At 46.5% G+C, this 18,429-nt stretch overlaps 1 protein-coding gene across 2 annotated transcripts in view; it reads left to right on the top strand.

The window, feature by feature from the left end:
• Window positions 1–18,429, top strand: part of Thsd4 (thrombospondin type 1 domain containing 4) — a 560,327-nt gene that overhangs the window by 260,860 nt on the left and 281,038 nt on the right. For both annotated transcript variants that reach the window (XM_029543546.1, XM_029543547.1), the window contains exon 7: window positions 15,234–15,370. In XM_029543546.1, the coding sequence (XP_029399406.1) occupies window positions 15,234–15,370 (137 nt within the window). The remainder of the gene's footprint in view (window positions 1–15,233; window positions 15,371–18,429) is intronic.

Below are 18,429 nucleotides of genomic sequence, written 5' to 3'. Positions count from 1 at the left end.
CTCAGTCCACTCTCTTATAGAACCCAAGACTACCAGCCCAGAGATGGCACCACCCACAAGGGAACCTCCCCCCTTGATCACTAATTGAGAAAATGCCTTACAGCTGGATCTCATGGAGGCATTTCCTCAACTGAAGCTCCTTTCTCTGTGATAACTCCAGCTGTGTCAAGTTGACACAAAACTATCCAGTACACCAAGCAAGCTAAAAGGTAGGATCTTTATAATTAAGACGACATTTCAGGCTGTGGAGGTGTCTCAGTCATTAAAGCAATTGCTCTGCAAGCCTGGGTTTGGAGTCCCCAGAACCATGTAGATGCCTGCCCATAATTCAAGCCTCTGGAGGCAAAGACAGGGCATCACCAGAACAAGCTGGCTAGTAAGACTAGCCATAGTAGGAAACTCTTGGCACCTATGGTTTGCTCATAATACTGTAAATGGCTTTGGCTTAATACCAACACACCCCAGAAGAGACAGATGAATGCGCACGCATGAATGCATACATGTATGCATGAGCACAAAATACACATATATGGACACAACTCATAAACCCATTCATCTACACTGTATATACATACAATATGTAACATGCATGCAGACACATACGTACATGTATACATATGGATTTTACTAAGTTGATCGATATCTGGAAGTGGCGTATTCCCACGGGCCACACTTGAAGTGCTACCATTTCCTCTGCCCGAGGGTCTCTGGTTTCTGAGGCTTTTTCACAGAACATTTTGTACCAGAGTTCACTTCCGTCTTACAGCCTCTGACAGCCTTAGTCAGGCCTCCTAATAAGAACCCTCTGCCACACGGCCTTTCAGGAGGGTGTGCGCCTGCCATAGCTCTCATATATTATCCACTCAGATGGACATGTGTTTCCCCAAGCCATAAGAAACTCGTTAGGAACTCCTGCTTCTGCTGGAGCTGTCAGGCTGCCTCCCTGATGGTGGGCCAAGCTGGCTGTCTACTGACAGGCTCCTTCAGGCTTCCAGCTCTTATTAAGTAGAACATTTAAAGATGTAACCCCCCCACGTCACCCAGCTTGAAGAGCTTGAATGGCATGTTTTCTTTCTCCCATAATGACATTTGGTTTTAGTCATTTTTTTTTCCAGCATTGGATTTGCTGTGACATGAGAGGAAAAGGACACATTTCAGAAGGCTGGCTGACTCGACCAACGTTGGCTTAGCCATCTCCTATGAGACCGTGTGACCAGGAACGTGCTACAAACTGGAAGCCGTTGCCATTTCCAGGGCTCTCTAGAACAGTGTGCAGAAGGCAAGCCTTGGTAGCCCCAAGACTCCAGAGAACCTTCCCCACTCTCTCTACACGCACACTGATCATGTGTGGCCTGGACTGCTGGCCTCCTTCTGCAGCCTGTTGGCTGTCAGCCACTGGCCTCCTTCAGACATGGAGAAGGTTTCTCCGCCACTTCAGTGGGTCAGGTCCCTAGCCTCTGGGCACATCTCGGTAGTGTAGGTGTAATCTTAGAGTTATTGGAAAGAGCACATGCTAAGGGCTTGGTCTGCTTGTGGAAGTATTAAAATGTGCTATGAACGTTAAGAAGTGGGGCCTACCCCAGTGGAGGAGCTAGAGAAATTACCCAAGGAGCTGAAGGGGGTCTGCAAACCTATAGGTGGAACAACAATATGAACTAACCAGTACCCCCAGAGCTCGTGTCTCTAGCTGCATATATAGCAGAAGATGGCCTAGTTGGTCATCACTGGGAAGAGAGGCCCCTTGGTCTTGCAAACTGTATATGACCCAGTACAGGGGAACACCAGGACCAAGAAGTGAGAGTGAGTGGGTAGGGGAGCAGGGCAGGGGGAAGCTATAGGGGATATTTGGGATAGTATTTGAAATGTAAATGAAGAAAATATTTAATAAAATAATTAAAAATAAAAAAAAGAAGTGGGGCCTAGTGGGAGGTCCTTTGATGGAGGAAGTGGGTCCTCAAGAGAACTGTAGAGTCCCCACCCCTTTCATCCTCTCTCCTTTTCTTTCTCCTCTTCCTTTCTCTTTCCTCTTTTCTAACCCTCTCCCTCATTCCTCTCCCCTCTCCCTGTACCCTTTTTCTTTGTCTTTCCCATTCTCCCCTCCACTTCTCTCCCTGCCCCCTTTCTCTCCACCCGCTTTTTCACTTACCCCCTATCCTGGTTGTTTTTAGTTTATTTCCAACTTGATACAAGCTAGAGTCATCTGAGAAGGAATTATAATTGAGAAACCCCCTCCATGAGATTGGCTTGTGGGAAAGGCTGTAGTATATTTGCTTGATTAATGAATCGTATGGGAGGACTCAACCCACCCTGAGCAGAGCTGCCCTTGGACTAATGATCCATGGGTGCTACAAGAAAGCAGGCTGAGCAACCCGTGAACAACAAGCTAGTAAGCCACATTCTTCCATGACTTCTGCTTTACCTCGTGCTTCCCCATTCCTGCCTTGAGTTCCTTCCCTGATTTTCCTCAGTGATGGACTGTTAGCCAACGTCTTTCCTCCCCAAGTTGCTTTTGGTTGTGGTTTTTCATCACAGCAGAAGAAACCTAAGATGATCCCTCTTCCCCTCCCTCTTCTCTCCCTCTTTTGATTTAGATGCAACTTTTTTTTTCCTGATACTATCCTCCCTGCCATCCATTGCCCTCCCTAGAACTGAGCCAGTACAAGTCCCTTGCCTTTGAACTTTTAAAACTATAGTCTAAATAAACCTTTTCTCCCTTGATTCCTGGGTTGATGTCGGCATGTTCCATGGGATTATAGTTGCACAGGGACCTGGTGTGCTTTGCTTCTATCCTCTGTAATAACTGGAAGACAGTCTGTCAAACTGGGTGAGAGAACTCACAAGTGCATAAGTATTGATTTCCCCACAAGGGCAGAGATTTTGAGACTGAAAGACCCACAAAGTGAGGACTCCCCCACGTTCTGACTCGGGAGAGGCAACACACCAAATTACTCACTAGAAACGGTCCTGATGCAAACCGCAAGAGGACTTTTATTCCAGGTGCGCTCTGGGGCCCACAGCTGTACACCAGGCAGGGGTAGAGGACCTTGTGGGCCCCGAGTAGCTGGGAAAGGGGGTATTTAAAGGAAGAAACCACAACTCAAGGGGGTGGGGAGGGAGTTATTGGAAAATACCAGAAATACCAGTTAAAAGTCATGAGTAAGTGGAAAGTCAAAAGGAATAATACATGGTGATTGTGTGGTTATTTCTCAAGACAGTTTCTATGAGCCTGTAACAATAGCACATTTGCATAGCGGGTTCCAGGAGTGGTCAGGGTGACTTTTCTTTTGAACAAACACTCCCTGAACCCAGGAAGGAGGTGGGTGAAGGAATGTTGCTTTCTGTTTTATAATTAGCATACCTTGGGGCATTGAGTCACAAAGGTCACATTCTCAAGCCTGGGCCTAAAGGCCTAGTTTGTTGTTGTTGTTGTTTTGTTTTGTTTTTATGTTACACTTTTTCAAGACATATTCCAGTGTGGTGCCTGTCACATAAAAGTAACCAGTAAGTCGGGCATGGTGGTGCACGCCTTTAATCCCAGCACTCAGGAGGCAGAGGCAGGAAGATTTCTGAGTTCGAGGCCAGCCTGGTCTACAGAGTGAGTTCCAGGACAGCCAAGGCTACACAGAGAAACCCTGTCTCGAAAAAAAAAAAGAAAAAAGAAAGAAAGAAAGAAAAGTAACCAGTAAATCACAGGTGATCACAGGCATCACATCATGTTAACCACTGCTTAACATGATGTGATGCCCATTGGCTTAGAAGAGATGATCTTGCACTTAGAAGAATAATATGTACCAAGAGGAAGGAATTAACCTACAATAACAAAGAGCACAAGCGTGAATTTGTTTGTGGGCCCACAGATATGCCACTGTATGCGTGTAGTGGTCAAAATACCACCTGGGGCGTCAACCCTAGCCTTCTACCTGGTTTAAGATAGGGTCTCTTTCGTAGTTTGCTGCTGTGTGCTTCAGGGTAGCTGACCTGAACTTTCAGGAATGGATTCTTGCTCTGCCTTCCATCTCCATCTCAACATAGAAGCAGATTTCAGGCTTGTGCTGCCATGACCAGCTTTATGTGGGCTCTCAGGACTCAAGTCCTCGTGATGGATGGAATGTGTTTTATAGTGAATTCACCTCTCAGCCTCAGGGTCCTCATCTATAAAATAGGATGAGTTGTTAGGGTGACATGGAGTGGTCCTGCACACACTGCTTCCCAAGCACGAAGCATGATACATGCTCCCTCACCCTGGGCAACATTTTGAGTGACTCAGCAAATCTCTGTCCATTCAAGTGTAGGGAGGTCATTGGCTATAGTGGCTCTAGGTGACACCTCACCTCTCCTCTTCCTGAGCTTTAGTCTCCTACTGTGCAGAATGGGAAGGTTAGGGTGTGGCTGGGTTCTTTCCAAGTGTGACTAGACATGGACATGCAGTAAGGAGACAGGAACATCAGAGGAGTGACTGGCAGAGCAAGTTTCCAGGAAGTGGTGGCTGAGCCACATCTGAAAGGTCAGATAGAACTTGTTTTAGGCAGAAGGTAGGATGCTGGATGCCAGCTAGATAAAAGAAAACTGTGCAGAGCCCCCAAAGCAGAGAAGGCACGTGTTGCATTTAGGCCAGGATGGTATTGGGGACGTGACTCCCTAGACATGAAGGGGAAATGTCCGTGGTTGGTTGTTTGATCACACTGCTCAAACCTGACAAGTGGGGAGAAGGCAGGAGCTTGGCGTGAGGGACACTGGCAGGGAGCTCGTGTGTCTTCTGACAGAGGACTGGGCTCGGATTTGTATAAGGAGTGAATGATGAGTGGTCAAGGGAGAATCTAGCACATCTGAATGGCACACCTGATGTCAGAGCCAAGACAAGAGGTAAAAGAGGTTTCCCATCGCCACTCATAGAAGTGCATTCCATCCTTAAGAAGAGCAGACTGCTCCCTAGAAATGGGCATCTGTGATTGGGAGCTGTCTTAGTCAGGGTTTCTATTCCTGCACAAACATCATGACCAAGAAGCAAGTTGGGGAGGAAAGGGTTTATTCCGCTTACATTTCCATACTGCCGTAGATCACCCAAGGATGCAGGACTGGAACTCAAACAGGTCAGAAAGCAGGAGCTGATGCAGAGGCCAAGGCAGGATGTTCTTTACTGGCTTGCCTATCCTGGCTTGCTCAGTCCACTCTCTTATAGAACCCAAGACTACCAGCCCAGAGATGGCACCACCCACAAGGGAACCTCCCCCCTTGATCACTAATTGAGAAAATGCCTTACAGCTGGATCTCATGGAGGCACTTCCCCAACTGAAGCTCCTTTCTCTGTGATAACTCCAGCTGTGTCAAGTTGACACAAAGCTATCCAGTACAGGAGCCCAGCAGAGGATTTCTTGGCCTCCAGCTGAATGTAGGATTGAGTACAGACAGCCAGGGGCTAGGACGGAAGGATCAGAGGACGAGTGACAGACAGCTCTAGTGCTTGGTGTGGAGGTTACCCATTCACCTCTGCAGTTGTCCTGAAATGGACAGGGGATTGCTGGGAAATTGTGGAAAGAACAAACATGCAGCTCTAGAAAACAAGAGCAGTACCAGGCTACTCCACAACTTTAAGATCAAGGCAGGAAACAGGCTTTCTTTACCAGTGGCCCTGGTAGGCACAGAAAATGCCCAGTTATCCAGGATACCCAGTGGACATGGGAATGGGAATGCAACCTAGCCTCTGATAGATCTGGGGCTTCTGGCTTGGGGTAGTTCAGGTGGAATAGTGTGCTACCAAGGGTCAACCTGCTGATGGCTGGGCTCCATCACTTTCCTACTGTGTGTTGTGAGGAAGCCATTGAACTTGTTCAGACTTCAGTGTTCCCATTCTCCGTAGCTGGGACAACTTACACAGAGTCTGGCACGTACTAGATGAAGTATAGGTATTAAAAACTGCGGGGCTGGGGAGGCAGCTCATCTGGTAGAATGCGTGTCTGGCATATGAGTCCCAGATTTGATCTCGGTACCACACAAAACCAGGCATGGTGACACATACCAATCCCAGTACTCAGAGCTAGAACCAGGAGGATCAGCAAGCAGTTCAAGGTCATGCTCACCTATATCTTAGTCAGGGTTCTGCTCCTCTGATAAAACACCATGGCCAAAAGCAAACTGGGGAGGGAAGGGTTTATTCCGCTTACAGCTCTCAGGTCCTAGGCCATGGTCTAAGGAAGTCAGAGCTGGAACTCAAGGCAGGAACCTGGAGGCAAAACTTGAAGCTCAGAGCACGAGGACCAATGCTGACCGGCTTGTTCCTCATTACGTGCTCAGCCTGCTCTTTCACAACACCTGGGACCATCAGCCCAGAGGTGGCATTGACCACAGTGGTTACAGCCTTCCCAGCTCAGTCATAAACCAAGAAAATAATCCACTGACTTGCCTACAGGCCAGTCCGAGGGAGATATGTTCTCAGTTGAGATTTTCTCTTCCCAAGTGTTTTTAGGTTAGTGTCAATCTGGAAAAATAAAAAAAAATACAAAACTACCAGCAAAAGTGAGGTCTAGGCCAGCCTGGGCTACATTAAATCCCATCTCAAAATGAGCAAAACTGTAAAGGTGGGCTTAGGTTAGTCAGAATACACATGCTCAGATACTCAGAATTTCCTTTTATCTGGTTTCTGTAAGGTATGGGCCATGAAAGCTCAACCAGGGACGTCCTCCTTCCAAGGCCTCTACATGACTACAGAACTGACTGGCTTTGTGTAGGATAACTCTGGCTGTGCATTCCCAGAGTGTCAGCTAGTGGCCTGGGGGCCTGATAGGGTTCCTTCTTCCACCCAGATTCACTGGCATCAGTCTGAGGGCCGTCAATGGAACGGTAGTTTTGACATCCCCCAAGTCTTATTGGAAATGTTGATTCTTGGGCCCTGGGAGAGACCTACTGAGTCTGAGTCTGGGATCTAGCAGTCTGTTCACAAGATCCCCAGATGATTCTGAGGGGTGTGACAGTCTGAGGCGCCTCAAACCACCACCACCAGGAGGTAAATGTTTGAGGACGAGCGGTACAGAGTGAGACCTGACGGGAATAGAGCACTGGGCCAGTGACTCGTTAGAGGTTTTTTTTTAAAAAGACATTTTGCCATCGGAGAGAACTCTGAAAAATTGTCCTAAGCATGCTAAAGTATAGCTCTCCACAACTGATGCCTTCTGCTGGTTGTCAGGTGGGAAAGGGCTCAGCTTTCTTTACGGGGTGGACGGCTGGGAGTTTGACCATGCTCCAGTGAGTATATGTGTAAGCAACACAAAATGGACTTCCTCCTCCTCCTCCTCCTCCTCCTCCTCCTCCTCTTCCTCCTCCTCCTCTTCCTTCTCCTCCTCCTCTTCCTCTTCTTTCTTCTTTTTCCTCTTCCTCCTACTCTTCTTCTTCTTCTTCCTCCTCCTCCTTTTTTCCTCCTCCCCCTTCCTCCTCTTTCTTCCCCTCCTCCTTCTTTTGGGAGGGAAGGTTACAAGGGTGGGGGGACAGATTTGGGAGAACTGGGAAGTGAGTGTGATCAGGGTGCATGATGTGAAATTCCCAAATAAGTAAAATATTATACAATAAAAGGGAAAAAAAAAGACATTTTTTCGGAGGCTGAGGAAATGCTCAGGCAATAAAGTGATGGCTTGAGTTCCATCCCCAGAAGCAAGCTGGCAAGGTGGCCCATGCTGTCCTCCCTGTGCTGGGGAAGCAAAGACAGGCAGATCTCTAAATCTCATTGGCCTCAACCTGGCTGAATCAGTGAGCCTCAGTTTCTATAAAAGATCTGTCTCAAAATAAATAAATAAATAAATAAATAAATAAAGTGGAGGAGGTGAACCCACATAAGAAGAAGATAATTGATTCCCTCAAATTATCCTTTGACCCACACCCCATAACATACAGTATTCGCATGCACATATGTATGCACACACAAATAAATTAATTAATGTAATAAAAAATAAAGTGGAAAGAAATTGAGGAAGACCCTGATATTAATCCATATGTACTTGCACACACATACCTGTGTACCCTCAAGCACATGTGCACATACCCACATGCATGAACACACACACGCACACACACACAAAGAATTTTTTGTTGTCTGTCTCTAATCCTAAGCCTATTAAGACTGTCAGTGGAACCAGACTGATTGGGGGCCCCACACACAAATGTCTGGTGCCCAGGGTTCGTGAGTGATATGGAAGGTTAGGGACACTAGGCAGTGGAGAAGTGGGATGTTTTTGCATTTATGCTTTCGTAGTGGAATGTTCTCTGAACTGTTTCCCTCTTTTGAACGGGAAAAGTTCAGAATCAGACAGTCTCGCTGCTTTGGTTCTTCTGCCTTTTTCAGGATAGTTTTACAATTCCAGAGCAGAGTTGGGGCCTTAGAAGCATTCAGCTCATCTGATTTTCCATAGCTTTGTCCTGGAAAATGCAGTCTTGGCGGCAGGGCAAGCTGCTTAAAGAGTCATCATCCGAGGCAGAACTCAGCGTCCAAGAGCAATCAGATCCTCTGTCACAAACAGGAGTGGCACGTGGGTCTGTAGCCACTGCTGCTTCTGGGACCAACTCCAGAAACCCGTATCCATGGCTCTGCTTCAGGCATTACTTCATTTAAGTCCCACACTCATTCATGACCTATATCCACATGTGCCTAACTCACTTACATTTCTCTCCTCAGCATGGGTAGGTCAGCATCCTGCCATGTCCAGATTTTACGGGCTGCATTTATAAGGCTGTTCATCTCGAACAGGGCTACCATATACTTCTCTCCCTGACTGAATGGCTCCTACACCAAGCCCAGATGTTACCCATTGTCCAAGAATAGACCTGCATCTTTGTGTGCAGGGGTTTTCCTCCACTCTCACCTGCAATTCTCTCTCTATGAGGAGCCATGTTTGGTGGCAGGAACAGCTTGCATCTGCCTCCTGCGGTCTTGCTATCATATCACCCAGAGACTCCTTTCTTAGGGTGAAGCTCCCAGGAATCTAGAGCATGCCCCCACCCCCGCCCCACCCCGCCTCCGCCCCCACCCCTGCCCCCATGACAGGCACATCAGGCTCTCCTAAAAATGATGGTTTTACTTCCCGTTTATGCAAAATTCCTAGAAAGACAGCAAGAGTGTATTTTGTGTTCCTTTGATCAAAGAGGAGAGGGGCCTACCATCGGTGGCCCCAAAAGAGAGGGATTCCTATTTCTGAGATGGGGACCTATTAAGGTTATCTTTTATGTCCTTTGAAAGTTAATTTTTTTTGTTTTTATTTAAACCCATGTATATCTTGGAGTAAACTAGCTCTGAAACGTTAACCTTCCTCCAATACTTACTGACTGACTGCCTGCCTTACTTATTGTTGGAGTATGAAGGCTGGTCTCAAACTCATGGTTCTCCTGCCTCAGCCTCCTGAGTGATGGGATTACAGATGTGTTGCCCATGCACACCTGTGTGGGTAGAACTACTTTTATTCCAGTCTGCAGCACTCTCTGCTTTTTTATTTTTTTTACTTGGATCTTCTGTCTCCTGGGTATCACTTCTCCTATCTTCTTCCTTTATTGTAAGAGAATGCATCTCCCAGTAAGAGTCCATGAGAGGCAAACTATTTGGAAATCCTTGGTTTTCCTTAGGGATAGGCAAATTTGACTTAATATATATAGAATTCTAATTGTGATGTTATTTTCTTCAAAAATTGTCATGTGTGTTTAGTTATCATCCAGCTTTCAAGCTGCTGTAGGGAACTCCGATGTTCCTTTCCTGTGTATCCCTTCCATCAAGGAGGCTGTGGTTGTCTTTGTCCCAAGAGTCATGAGATGTGGCCCTGGTATGAGTTTATATCTGTTCTCCAGAGACACGCCTCTCTGCTTCTCAGGTACTCTTAGAAGTCTTGTGAAGTGGGTTAAGGATGCAGGGCCCTGAGCACTCTAAAACAAGATCATTTCTCAAAGTTGTATTTGCATTGAGCAACTTTGAGGTCGGGGATAGGGCTCCTTCAGAACAAAGAGCAGAGTATCCATCCATTGATCCCTGCAACTGCAGTGGATCCCTCGAGCCTGCAGATCTCTAGCTGCATGGCAAACCGCTGCATGAGAAATTTCCCATGAGCCTCTGTGGGACTTGAGAGCAAGGAAGACTGAGTAACCCTGCAAGCGTTCCATCCCCTGTACTCTCTGTCTCTGATGTGAGACTTCTAAGTTCTGTCTGCACTCATCGTAGCTAACTCACTCATTGCAGTAAATTAAAAATCAAGTTCGCCATCTGGCACCATTTCTCTGTGAACCTAGGACCTAGGAAGTTAGTTGTTTCTGTGTCTCCTGCATTTTTAAAATTCTCCTCTTATGAAAGTCACCAATTCAGTGACTTTTGGTGTCTTTGGATTATTTATTTAGTATCTCAAGATTCCCACCATCCAAAGAAAATGTCCATACCTGTCAGCAGCACCCACATGGCCCCCTCTCTGTAGACCTGAGCAAACACTAATTTTTCCTCTGCAGAACATTTCATATAAATGGGATTATACAATATGTGGTTTTACACAACTCACTTCATTGACACGGCAAAAGGTCTTCAAAGACTTACCCATATCACCCAGTATTTGAGTACCTCATTCTTTGTACTGCTAAATGATGCTCCACAGTATGGAAATACCTTTTTTTTTCTTTGTCATTTATTAGGTGGAGCATATTTGGGTTATTTCAGCTTTTATCTCTGATGTTTCTACTGTAATCTGAATGTCCACCCCCAAAATTCATTCGTTAGAATCTTATCTCCACCATGATAGTAATGAGGAAATGAAACCTTTCAAAGAGCTGTCGTCTTGATGTGGCTTGTCACACCTCACGCTGAGGTGTGTCCGTGCAGTGTTGTGGGTAGCGAGGGCTCACACTGGGGTGTGTCCATGTAATGGTGTTGGGAGGGAGTGCCTTTAAAGATGAATGCTTAATCCTTAAGAGACAGGATTAGCTCTTGCAGGAATAGTGTTCTTCTCTCAAGAGTGGTTTTCTGTAGTTTTGTTTCTGTTGCTATGATAAAGAACTCAGACTAAATCAACAAAGGGGAGGAAAGGGTTGATTTGACTTCTAGATCCAGGTTACAGCCCATCGCTGGGGGAAAGTGAAGTGGGGATTTAAGCAGCGAGTCACAGCCTACCTGAGGTCAAGAGCAGAGAGCGAGTAAGCACACCCTTGTTTGCTGTGGACTCAGCTAGCTCCCTCTGTATTGAGTTCAGAGCTGGGTCTAGGACACGGTACTGTTCATATTTAGGTTGAGTCTTTCTACCTGAAATGTAACTAAGACAAACCACATACAGGTGCCCACAGGCCAACCTAGTCTGGGTAATTTTTTTTTGAGTGTTTTTTTTTTATTAGATATTTTATTTACATTTCAAATGTTATCCCCTTTACTAGTTTCCCCTCCGAAAAACCCCTATCCCCTCCCCCCTTCCCCTGCTCCCCAACCTATCCACTCCCATTCCCAGTTCTAGCCTTCCCCTATTCTGGGGCATAGAACCTTCCCAGGATCTAGGGTCTCCACCCCTCCCATTGATGACCGACTAGGCCATCCTCTGATACATATGCAGCTAAAGCCACAAGTCCCACCCTGTGTTTTCTTTGATTGGTGGTTTAGTTCCAAGGAGCTCTAGGGGGTACTGGGTAGCTCATATTGATGTTCCTCCTATGGGGCTTCAGACCCCTTCAGCTCCTTGGGTCCTTTCTCTCGCTCCTTCATTGGGGCCCCTGTGCTCCATCCTATGAATGATTGTGAGCGCCCACTTCTGTATTTGCCAGGAACTGGCACAAGCCCTCAGAAGACAGCTATAGCAGGCTCCTGTCAGCAGGCTCTTGTTGGCATCTGCCATAGTGTCTAGGTTTGGTGGTTGTTTATGGGATGGATTCCCCAAGTGGGGCAGTCTCTGTATGGTTGTTCCTTCAGACTCTGCTCTGAGCTTTGTCTCTGTAACTCCTTCCATGGGTATTTTGTTCCCCCTTCTAAGTAGGATTCTGAGCTTCTGGGCTAATATCCACTTATCAGTGTGTGTGTTCTTTTGTGATTGGGTTACCTCACTCAGGATGATATCCTCCAGATCCATCCATTTGAGCATCTCTTCCCAGACGGTTCCAGGTTATGTCAAGTGGACGGTTGGAACTAATCTGCTTGGGGGTGATCAAAGGCCTTGTGAAGTGGTGCATCCTGCTTTTCTGTTTGGTTCTATTCCCTTTCCCTTCATGTATTTTGGGGTTTGTTTTATTGTATTTCTGTTGAATTAACCTTTTGTACCTATAAAAAAATGTTTGACTCGTAGCAGTTTTCAAATCCATTTCATCTGGAATTAAGATGATCATTAAGATAGCTACTCCAAAGCTGAGTGTGGTGGTACACACCTTCAATCCTAACACTTGGGACATGTGGGTTTTAAGGGTAGCCCAGTCTACAAAGGGAGTACCAGGACAGCCAGGACTCACAGAGAACCCCCATCTCAACAATTCCCATCCTATTAAAAAAGAGATAGCCACTCCAGATGTCTTTGCCAACATCCACACTGTGTTATGTACAGATTGATTTTCAGAGTGCTGCAGAGCCATTCTGGAAAGTGTAGGCTCCACCTCCTTAGGTCCAGGGCGGAGTGCTTGTTTGTATCCCTCCACTGTCCCCTTTCTGAAGCTTCCTTTGGAGGTCCTGAACTGCCAAACTTCAATTCCCACTTAAGACTGGTGATCTTGGGTACTTCTGTCTCCTAGATTTCAAAACTGTAACTGTTAACTCTTTTTTGCATCTAACATATATTATATGTTTGATCTGGTATGTGTGTGTGTGTGTAATATATGAATGCATAGAGGCCAGAGGTTGATACTGGATGTCCTGCCCCATCACTTTTCTTTTTTGACACAGGATCTTTCACTGAGTACATATAATGTTTGGTTTGACTGACTGTCAGGGGAGCTCTGGGGAACCCGCAGTTTTCTTTTTAGTACTAGAGTAATAGATACCCAGGGTTTTTGGTTTTGTTTGTTTGTCTTGGCTTTTCTATTAATTTATTTATTCACTTTATCACACAATCATAGAGCTGTTCCTTCAGTCCCTAGATTTCTTAAGCCAATAAAATAATTTGATCTGAGGAAATCTCCAAAGATGCTTCCATCTTGGTATTAAGTATTATTCTGTCAGGATAGTTTTCCGCACTTTCCCTTTCAATTCTTGGGTAGCCAAGCAGGAAAGCAGTCCCTGGGCTTGTATGCTGCAGCCCAGAGCTCACAGAGGATTTGACCTTCCCTGAACCCTGTGGTCCTAGAGCCCCTCTGTATTCTCCTGGTAGTGGGATCCAGTGGCTCTGGAACAAAATAAAGAACTTTATTGCTATGACAGGCAGGCAGCCCCTCTAGGGAAAACATGATGTATTGTGTTTTGTAGGCAAAAGCCAGTATTATTAGATCCAATAATCTGGTTTTTAGACAGAGGCATGACCCCGACTGTGCTGTCTGTGACTAAGCACAGAATTTATATCGTCTTCAAAAGCAGGTTTTAAAATCAGTGTGTACTTGGCTTGTCTGTTTTAGATATGACATATATTTTGCCTAATCATCTTTTTTTTTTCTTTTGCAAACAACTAGATTGTTCCTTATTACAACAGTTAGCACACATTGATCAACTACTGTGTACCAGCCTCAGTGTAAAGTGACAAAAATCTAAAGAGTCAGAGGTGGAGACATACAATTTGCAGGTGGGTGGGTAAAGAGAAGACAACATGTGTCACTTTCCTTGTTGCTGGCACAAAAACATGCGACGAAAGCAAGTTAGGAAGGGAAGATTGTCTTCTACCCCATTGCTTGCAGGTCATGTGGGGAAGAGTGTTCAGCAGTTGGTGACATGGCGCACCAGTCAGGAAGCAGAGAGAGAGAAGCATGCTGGCACACGACTCGCTTTGTCCTCTCCTGTCCTCAGCCCAGGGCATGGTACCGTCTAGGCTAGGTCTTCCATCCTCTTATATCTGGAAAAGCGTGTGCATGCACGGGCTCTCAAGCACATTAAATAAGTAAGCAAATAAGTAAACAAACACGTAAACAAATACAATTTGAGAGGGTAAAGATGATACGACTACGTAGGTCGTTTTGTTTGTCTGTTTAGGACAGGACTTCACATGGCCCAAGAAGCCTTCAAGCCCACTATGTGTCCCCTGTTTACTTCCTGTTGCCATAATAAAGACGATTATGCAAAGCAACTTGGGGAGGAAGGTGTTTGTTGTCATCTTTCAGCTTACACTCCCTTTTGAAGGCAAGTTAGGGCCGGTACTTGAGGCAGGAACCTGTAGGCAGGAACTGAAGCAGAGACGGCGGAGAAATGCTGCCCCCTGGCTTGCTCTCCAGGCTCAGGCAGCTACCTTCTCAGGGCTGCACTGTTCACATGGTGCTGTGTCCTCCATCATCAGTCAGTCATCAGGCAGTGAGAGACAAAGTCCCACTTTGACCTGCCTGCAGGGCAGTCTGTTGAAGGCATTTTCTCAGTTGAGGCTCCCTCCTTCCAGATGACTCTAACCAGCACACAGTAACCATAAAGATGACCTTGGCATGCACCACTATGTCCTGTTTATGCCATGCTAGGGATCAAACCCAGGGCCTCATGCTTGCTAGGCAAAAATTCTATCAAATGATCACAATCCCAGCCATGTCCCCAGCTCCCCATGTAGCTCTATAAGGTTCTGAGAAAAGAGCATAGCAAAGCTTAAAGATTACATGGAATTCTGCAACAATAAAAAGCATAGGGCGTGTGAAAGTAGAATCTTATTTGCAATGGTGAGACCTTTTAAAACTCCCTTACAGTGTTGTGTCAGTGTCAGATCTGTATCAGACACCAGTAGATGAACACACAAAGCCTCCTCCATTCTGTCCTTGTGGGAAGATGGTTTTCTTGCAACTATAAGAAGTACATGAGAACAGATCTACAGACAGAAAGTAAACTGGTGGCTGCCAGACTCTGGAGACGAACGAGCTAAAGAGGCAGCTCGCAGGCGTAAGGCTCCTTCTGGGTGTGATGAAAACGTTTTAAAATTTGATTATGGTGATTGATAGTATAGCTTTATGTTACATATACTAACCCCACTTTGATCAAAACTGTCAATTCATAACAATATGAAGTTTATCTCCATGAATAACATAGGTGGAAGGGTGAGGGTGGATTCTACAGAGCTGAGGTCACTCAAACCTCATCTTTGTGTTTCTCTCTCTCTCTCTCTCTCTCTCTCTCTCTCTCTCTCTCTCTCTCTCTGTAGTAAAGGGTAATCGCAAGTGTGAGCTGAACTGCCAGGCAACCGGCTACCGCTTCTACGTCCGGCAAGCCGAGAAGGTCATCGATGGCACACCCTGTGATCAGAATGGCACGGCGATCTGTGTGTCGGGGCAGTGCAAGGTAAGTGCCGCTGGACTTGGGGGTCTGTGGGGTGTTTAACCTGTAATCTGTGCTTATCCAGGGAAGGAAGCGTTGGCCTGGAGCTAGGAGCTTTGGGGCAGTGGGCTGGGATGGACCAGCTTGTCAGTACCCCGCCTTTGATCTTTGAGTTGCCCTGTGTCATGCTAGCTTCTCTATTGTCTGATGATTTGTGTTCACACTGCTTGCTTCACAGGGGCCTTGACACTGGACAGTCTTTTCTGGTGAGGCGTGGTGTTCCTTCCCAATCTGCAGAATGGGGGTTGTAGAACCGGCATAGCATTCTCAGTTGGAAATGGATGGCACCAATGCACAGGTGGCATTTTAAGAGAATGGTGTGTTTTATCCTGTGGGGCAGGCCTCCAGAGTTGTTGAGTGCCTTTTGTAGCAGATGACGTACTTTAAACAAGAAGTTCCACATCTTCTCAGGCTTCTGAAATCTACTCTGCTAGAACTAAGTGGCGAATCCCAAACAAACCACACCATGCAGCAGTCTCACGTGGGGGGGGGAGGGTATTGAGAGGGGAAATAGAGGCAGCCTCTGGGAGAGGGAGGGGAGCAGAAAGAGGGTGCAGGGGGAACGAGGTGTTTACTGGGCCTGTGGTGCATGCGCAAAGTGACATGCGACGGGGACCATAGTGCATGTGCAAAGGGACAGACACAGGGGCAACGCTGCCGCCTCTTGGGCTGCCAGAGACAATGTGTGTTGTCACTGGGTCCCTCAAGAGCGAGCTGTAAACATGCCTGATTGTTATGAAGTCACTTCTAGCTGTCCATGGATATGCCTGATTGCCAACATACTCCACAAACTCCCCACCCGCACTCATGGGGGATGTTCCATGGTAACAAAAAGTACCATTTAGTCAGCATCCATCTTAAATATGAGAACACCAGCCTCATAACCATATGTGTCTCTACCTGGCCCCCTACCCTCCTTCTGTCTATAAATGGATCTCTGAAGCTAAGGTCTAATTGTAGCCACACGAGACAGGCTGCAATGCTGCCTCAGCTAAAGGGTCATACCAGGCAACGGTGGCTTTCATCAGAGGACCCAACCCTTTGGCGATGTTTCGAATGTAAATTTCTGTATGTTTAATATCAGAGCTAATAAAGTGTGATTTATATATCTCTATGTACAATCTCCTCCATCATCACCTTCAGAACAAAAACAAAACCTCTGTATATGTGTACAGATGCAGACACATGCCTCTGCCAGAGCATGTGTGTGGGGGTCAGAGGTCAACCTGGGCTGAGAGTCCTGGCCTTCCACTTTGTTTTGAGGCAGGTCTCCTACTGTTCCTGCTGGCGTTCCAGCCCTGCTGGCCCAAGCTTCCTGAAATTCCCCCACCTTACCTTAGGATGCTGGAGTTACAAACATGTCCTTCCACGTGTGGCTGTACGTGGATGCTGAGGGTCCAGATTCAGGCCTTCTTGTGGGCACAGCAGGCATTGTACCTACTGAGCCATCTCTTCAGTGCCCCACCCCAAAAGGCACTGAAACCCTTGCTGGTAGGACCATACCTTAAGAAAACGAGATGAAACTTGGCCTCAAAGGTCAAGCTGGCATTCAAAGGAACCTGGTAGAAAGGATTAGCAACGAGGATTAGCAACAAGCCGGCAACCAACTGTTCAGAAAGCACAGGCTTCCAGGGTCAGAAGGCCCACAAGGCCCACGACCTTCTCTGTCAGGAATCACTGTCAACATCGTCATTGTCGTTTGTAAGATCTTTGGTCATAAAAGAACAGCCCAGGAGTAGACTCTGCAAAGAACAGGCTAGTTCAACATCCCAACAGAGCAAGCTCTGGCAAAGATCCCTCTGAGGGTTGCTGTGTGCTGGGCCCTATGCTATATGCTCTGGAGTTTTTCTTTTGGGGTGTGTGTGTGTGTGTGTGTGTGTGTGTGTGTGTACATGCATGTAGAGTCTGAAGTTGACTCTATTATCTTCTTCAGTTGCTCTCTGTCGACTAGTTTTTGAGACAAGGTCTCTTCCTTAACCTGGAGCTCATTGACTGATAAGGTTAAACTGACTGGCTAGGAGGCTCCGGCTATCCACCTATCTCTGCCTTCCCAGTCCTGGGACTATTAGTGCGCACCTAGGTCTCTGCCCATTTACTCCAAATTGCCTCCTCTCTTTTGCTTACCAGCTTTAGTTTGTGGATTCTGCTTACACACACACACACACACACACACACACACACACACACACACACACACACACTTTTAGTATGTGTATTGACATTCACTTTGAGATCAGAGGAATTAGAAGATTAGAAGAATCAGTTCCCTCCTTCTCTCATGTGGGTTCTGGAGAACTCGGGTCAAGGGCAGCAAGCGCCTCTTCCCCGTCGGCTGTCCCACCAGCTACATGGAGAATCTGCTTAGAATTATACCGTCACTTGACTAATTGAGTTGGGTAATTTGCTAGAGAGTTGCATGACTCAGTCTTGAGTTAGGATGTAAGACTTCTCATTTATTTGAATTCCAGGCTTATGAGCCCCTCTGGGGACTCCCTCTGATTGCTACTCCAAGAAAATCATTCTCATGGTACTTGTGGTGACTGTTAAAAGCTCATCACGCTATGTTAACAGTGACTGAGTGCCCAAACCAGGAGACTGTTTCATATGTGTGTGTGTGTGTGTGTGTGTGTGTGTGTGAGAGAGAGAGAGAGAGAGAGAGAGAGACATGATCATACATATTTTATCTTCAGTACTTAATAAAATTTATGAATTATTCCGTAAATGCTCTTAAATATATGAATGAACAGACAAACTGAGAGAAATTTGCGGTGATTCTCCTCTCCCGAATAGAATCAAGAACACGATTACAGAGGGTTGTAATTTTACAGCCCTTGCTCTGTTTTTGAGGACCTTTTAAAAATCTGAAAGATGTGAGTGGGATGTGAGTGGGCCTGGCCACAGCATCACATCCATCATCAGGGTTGGCTCTGCCCATCCAGTGGCTAGGCCGGTGCCCCCTCCCTCACTGCACCGTGCTGCACCGTGGCATGCACCCCCCTCACTGCACCGTGGCATGCACCCCC

This window comes from Mus pahari, chromosome 10 (assembly GCF_900095145.1).
Source record: "Mus pahari chromosome 10, PAHARI_EIJ_v1.1, whole genome shotgun sequence".
Classification (NCBI taxonomy): domain Eukaryota; kingdom Metazoa; phylum Chordata; class Mammalia; order Rodentia; family Muridae; genus Mus; species Mus pahari.
Note: the sequence above shows the minus strand (reverse complement) of the source record. Positions and strands in the feature narration are given on the sequence as shown.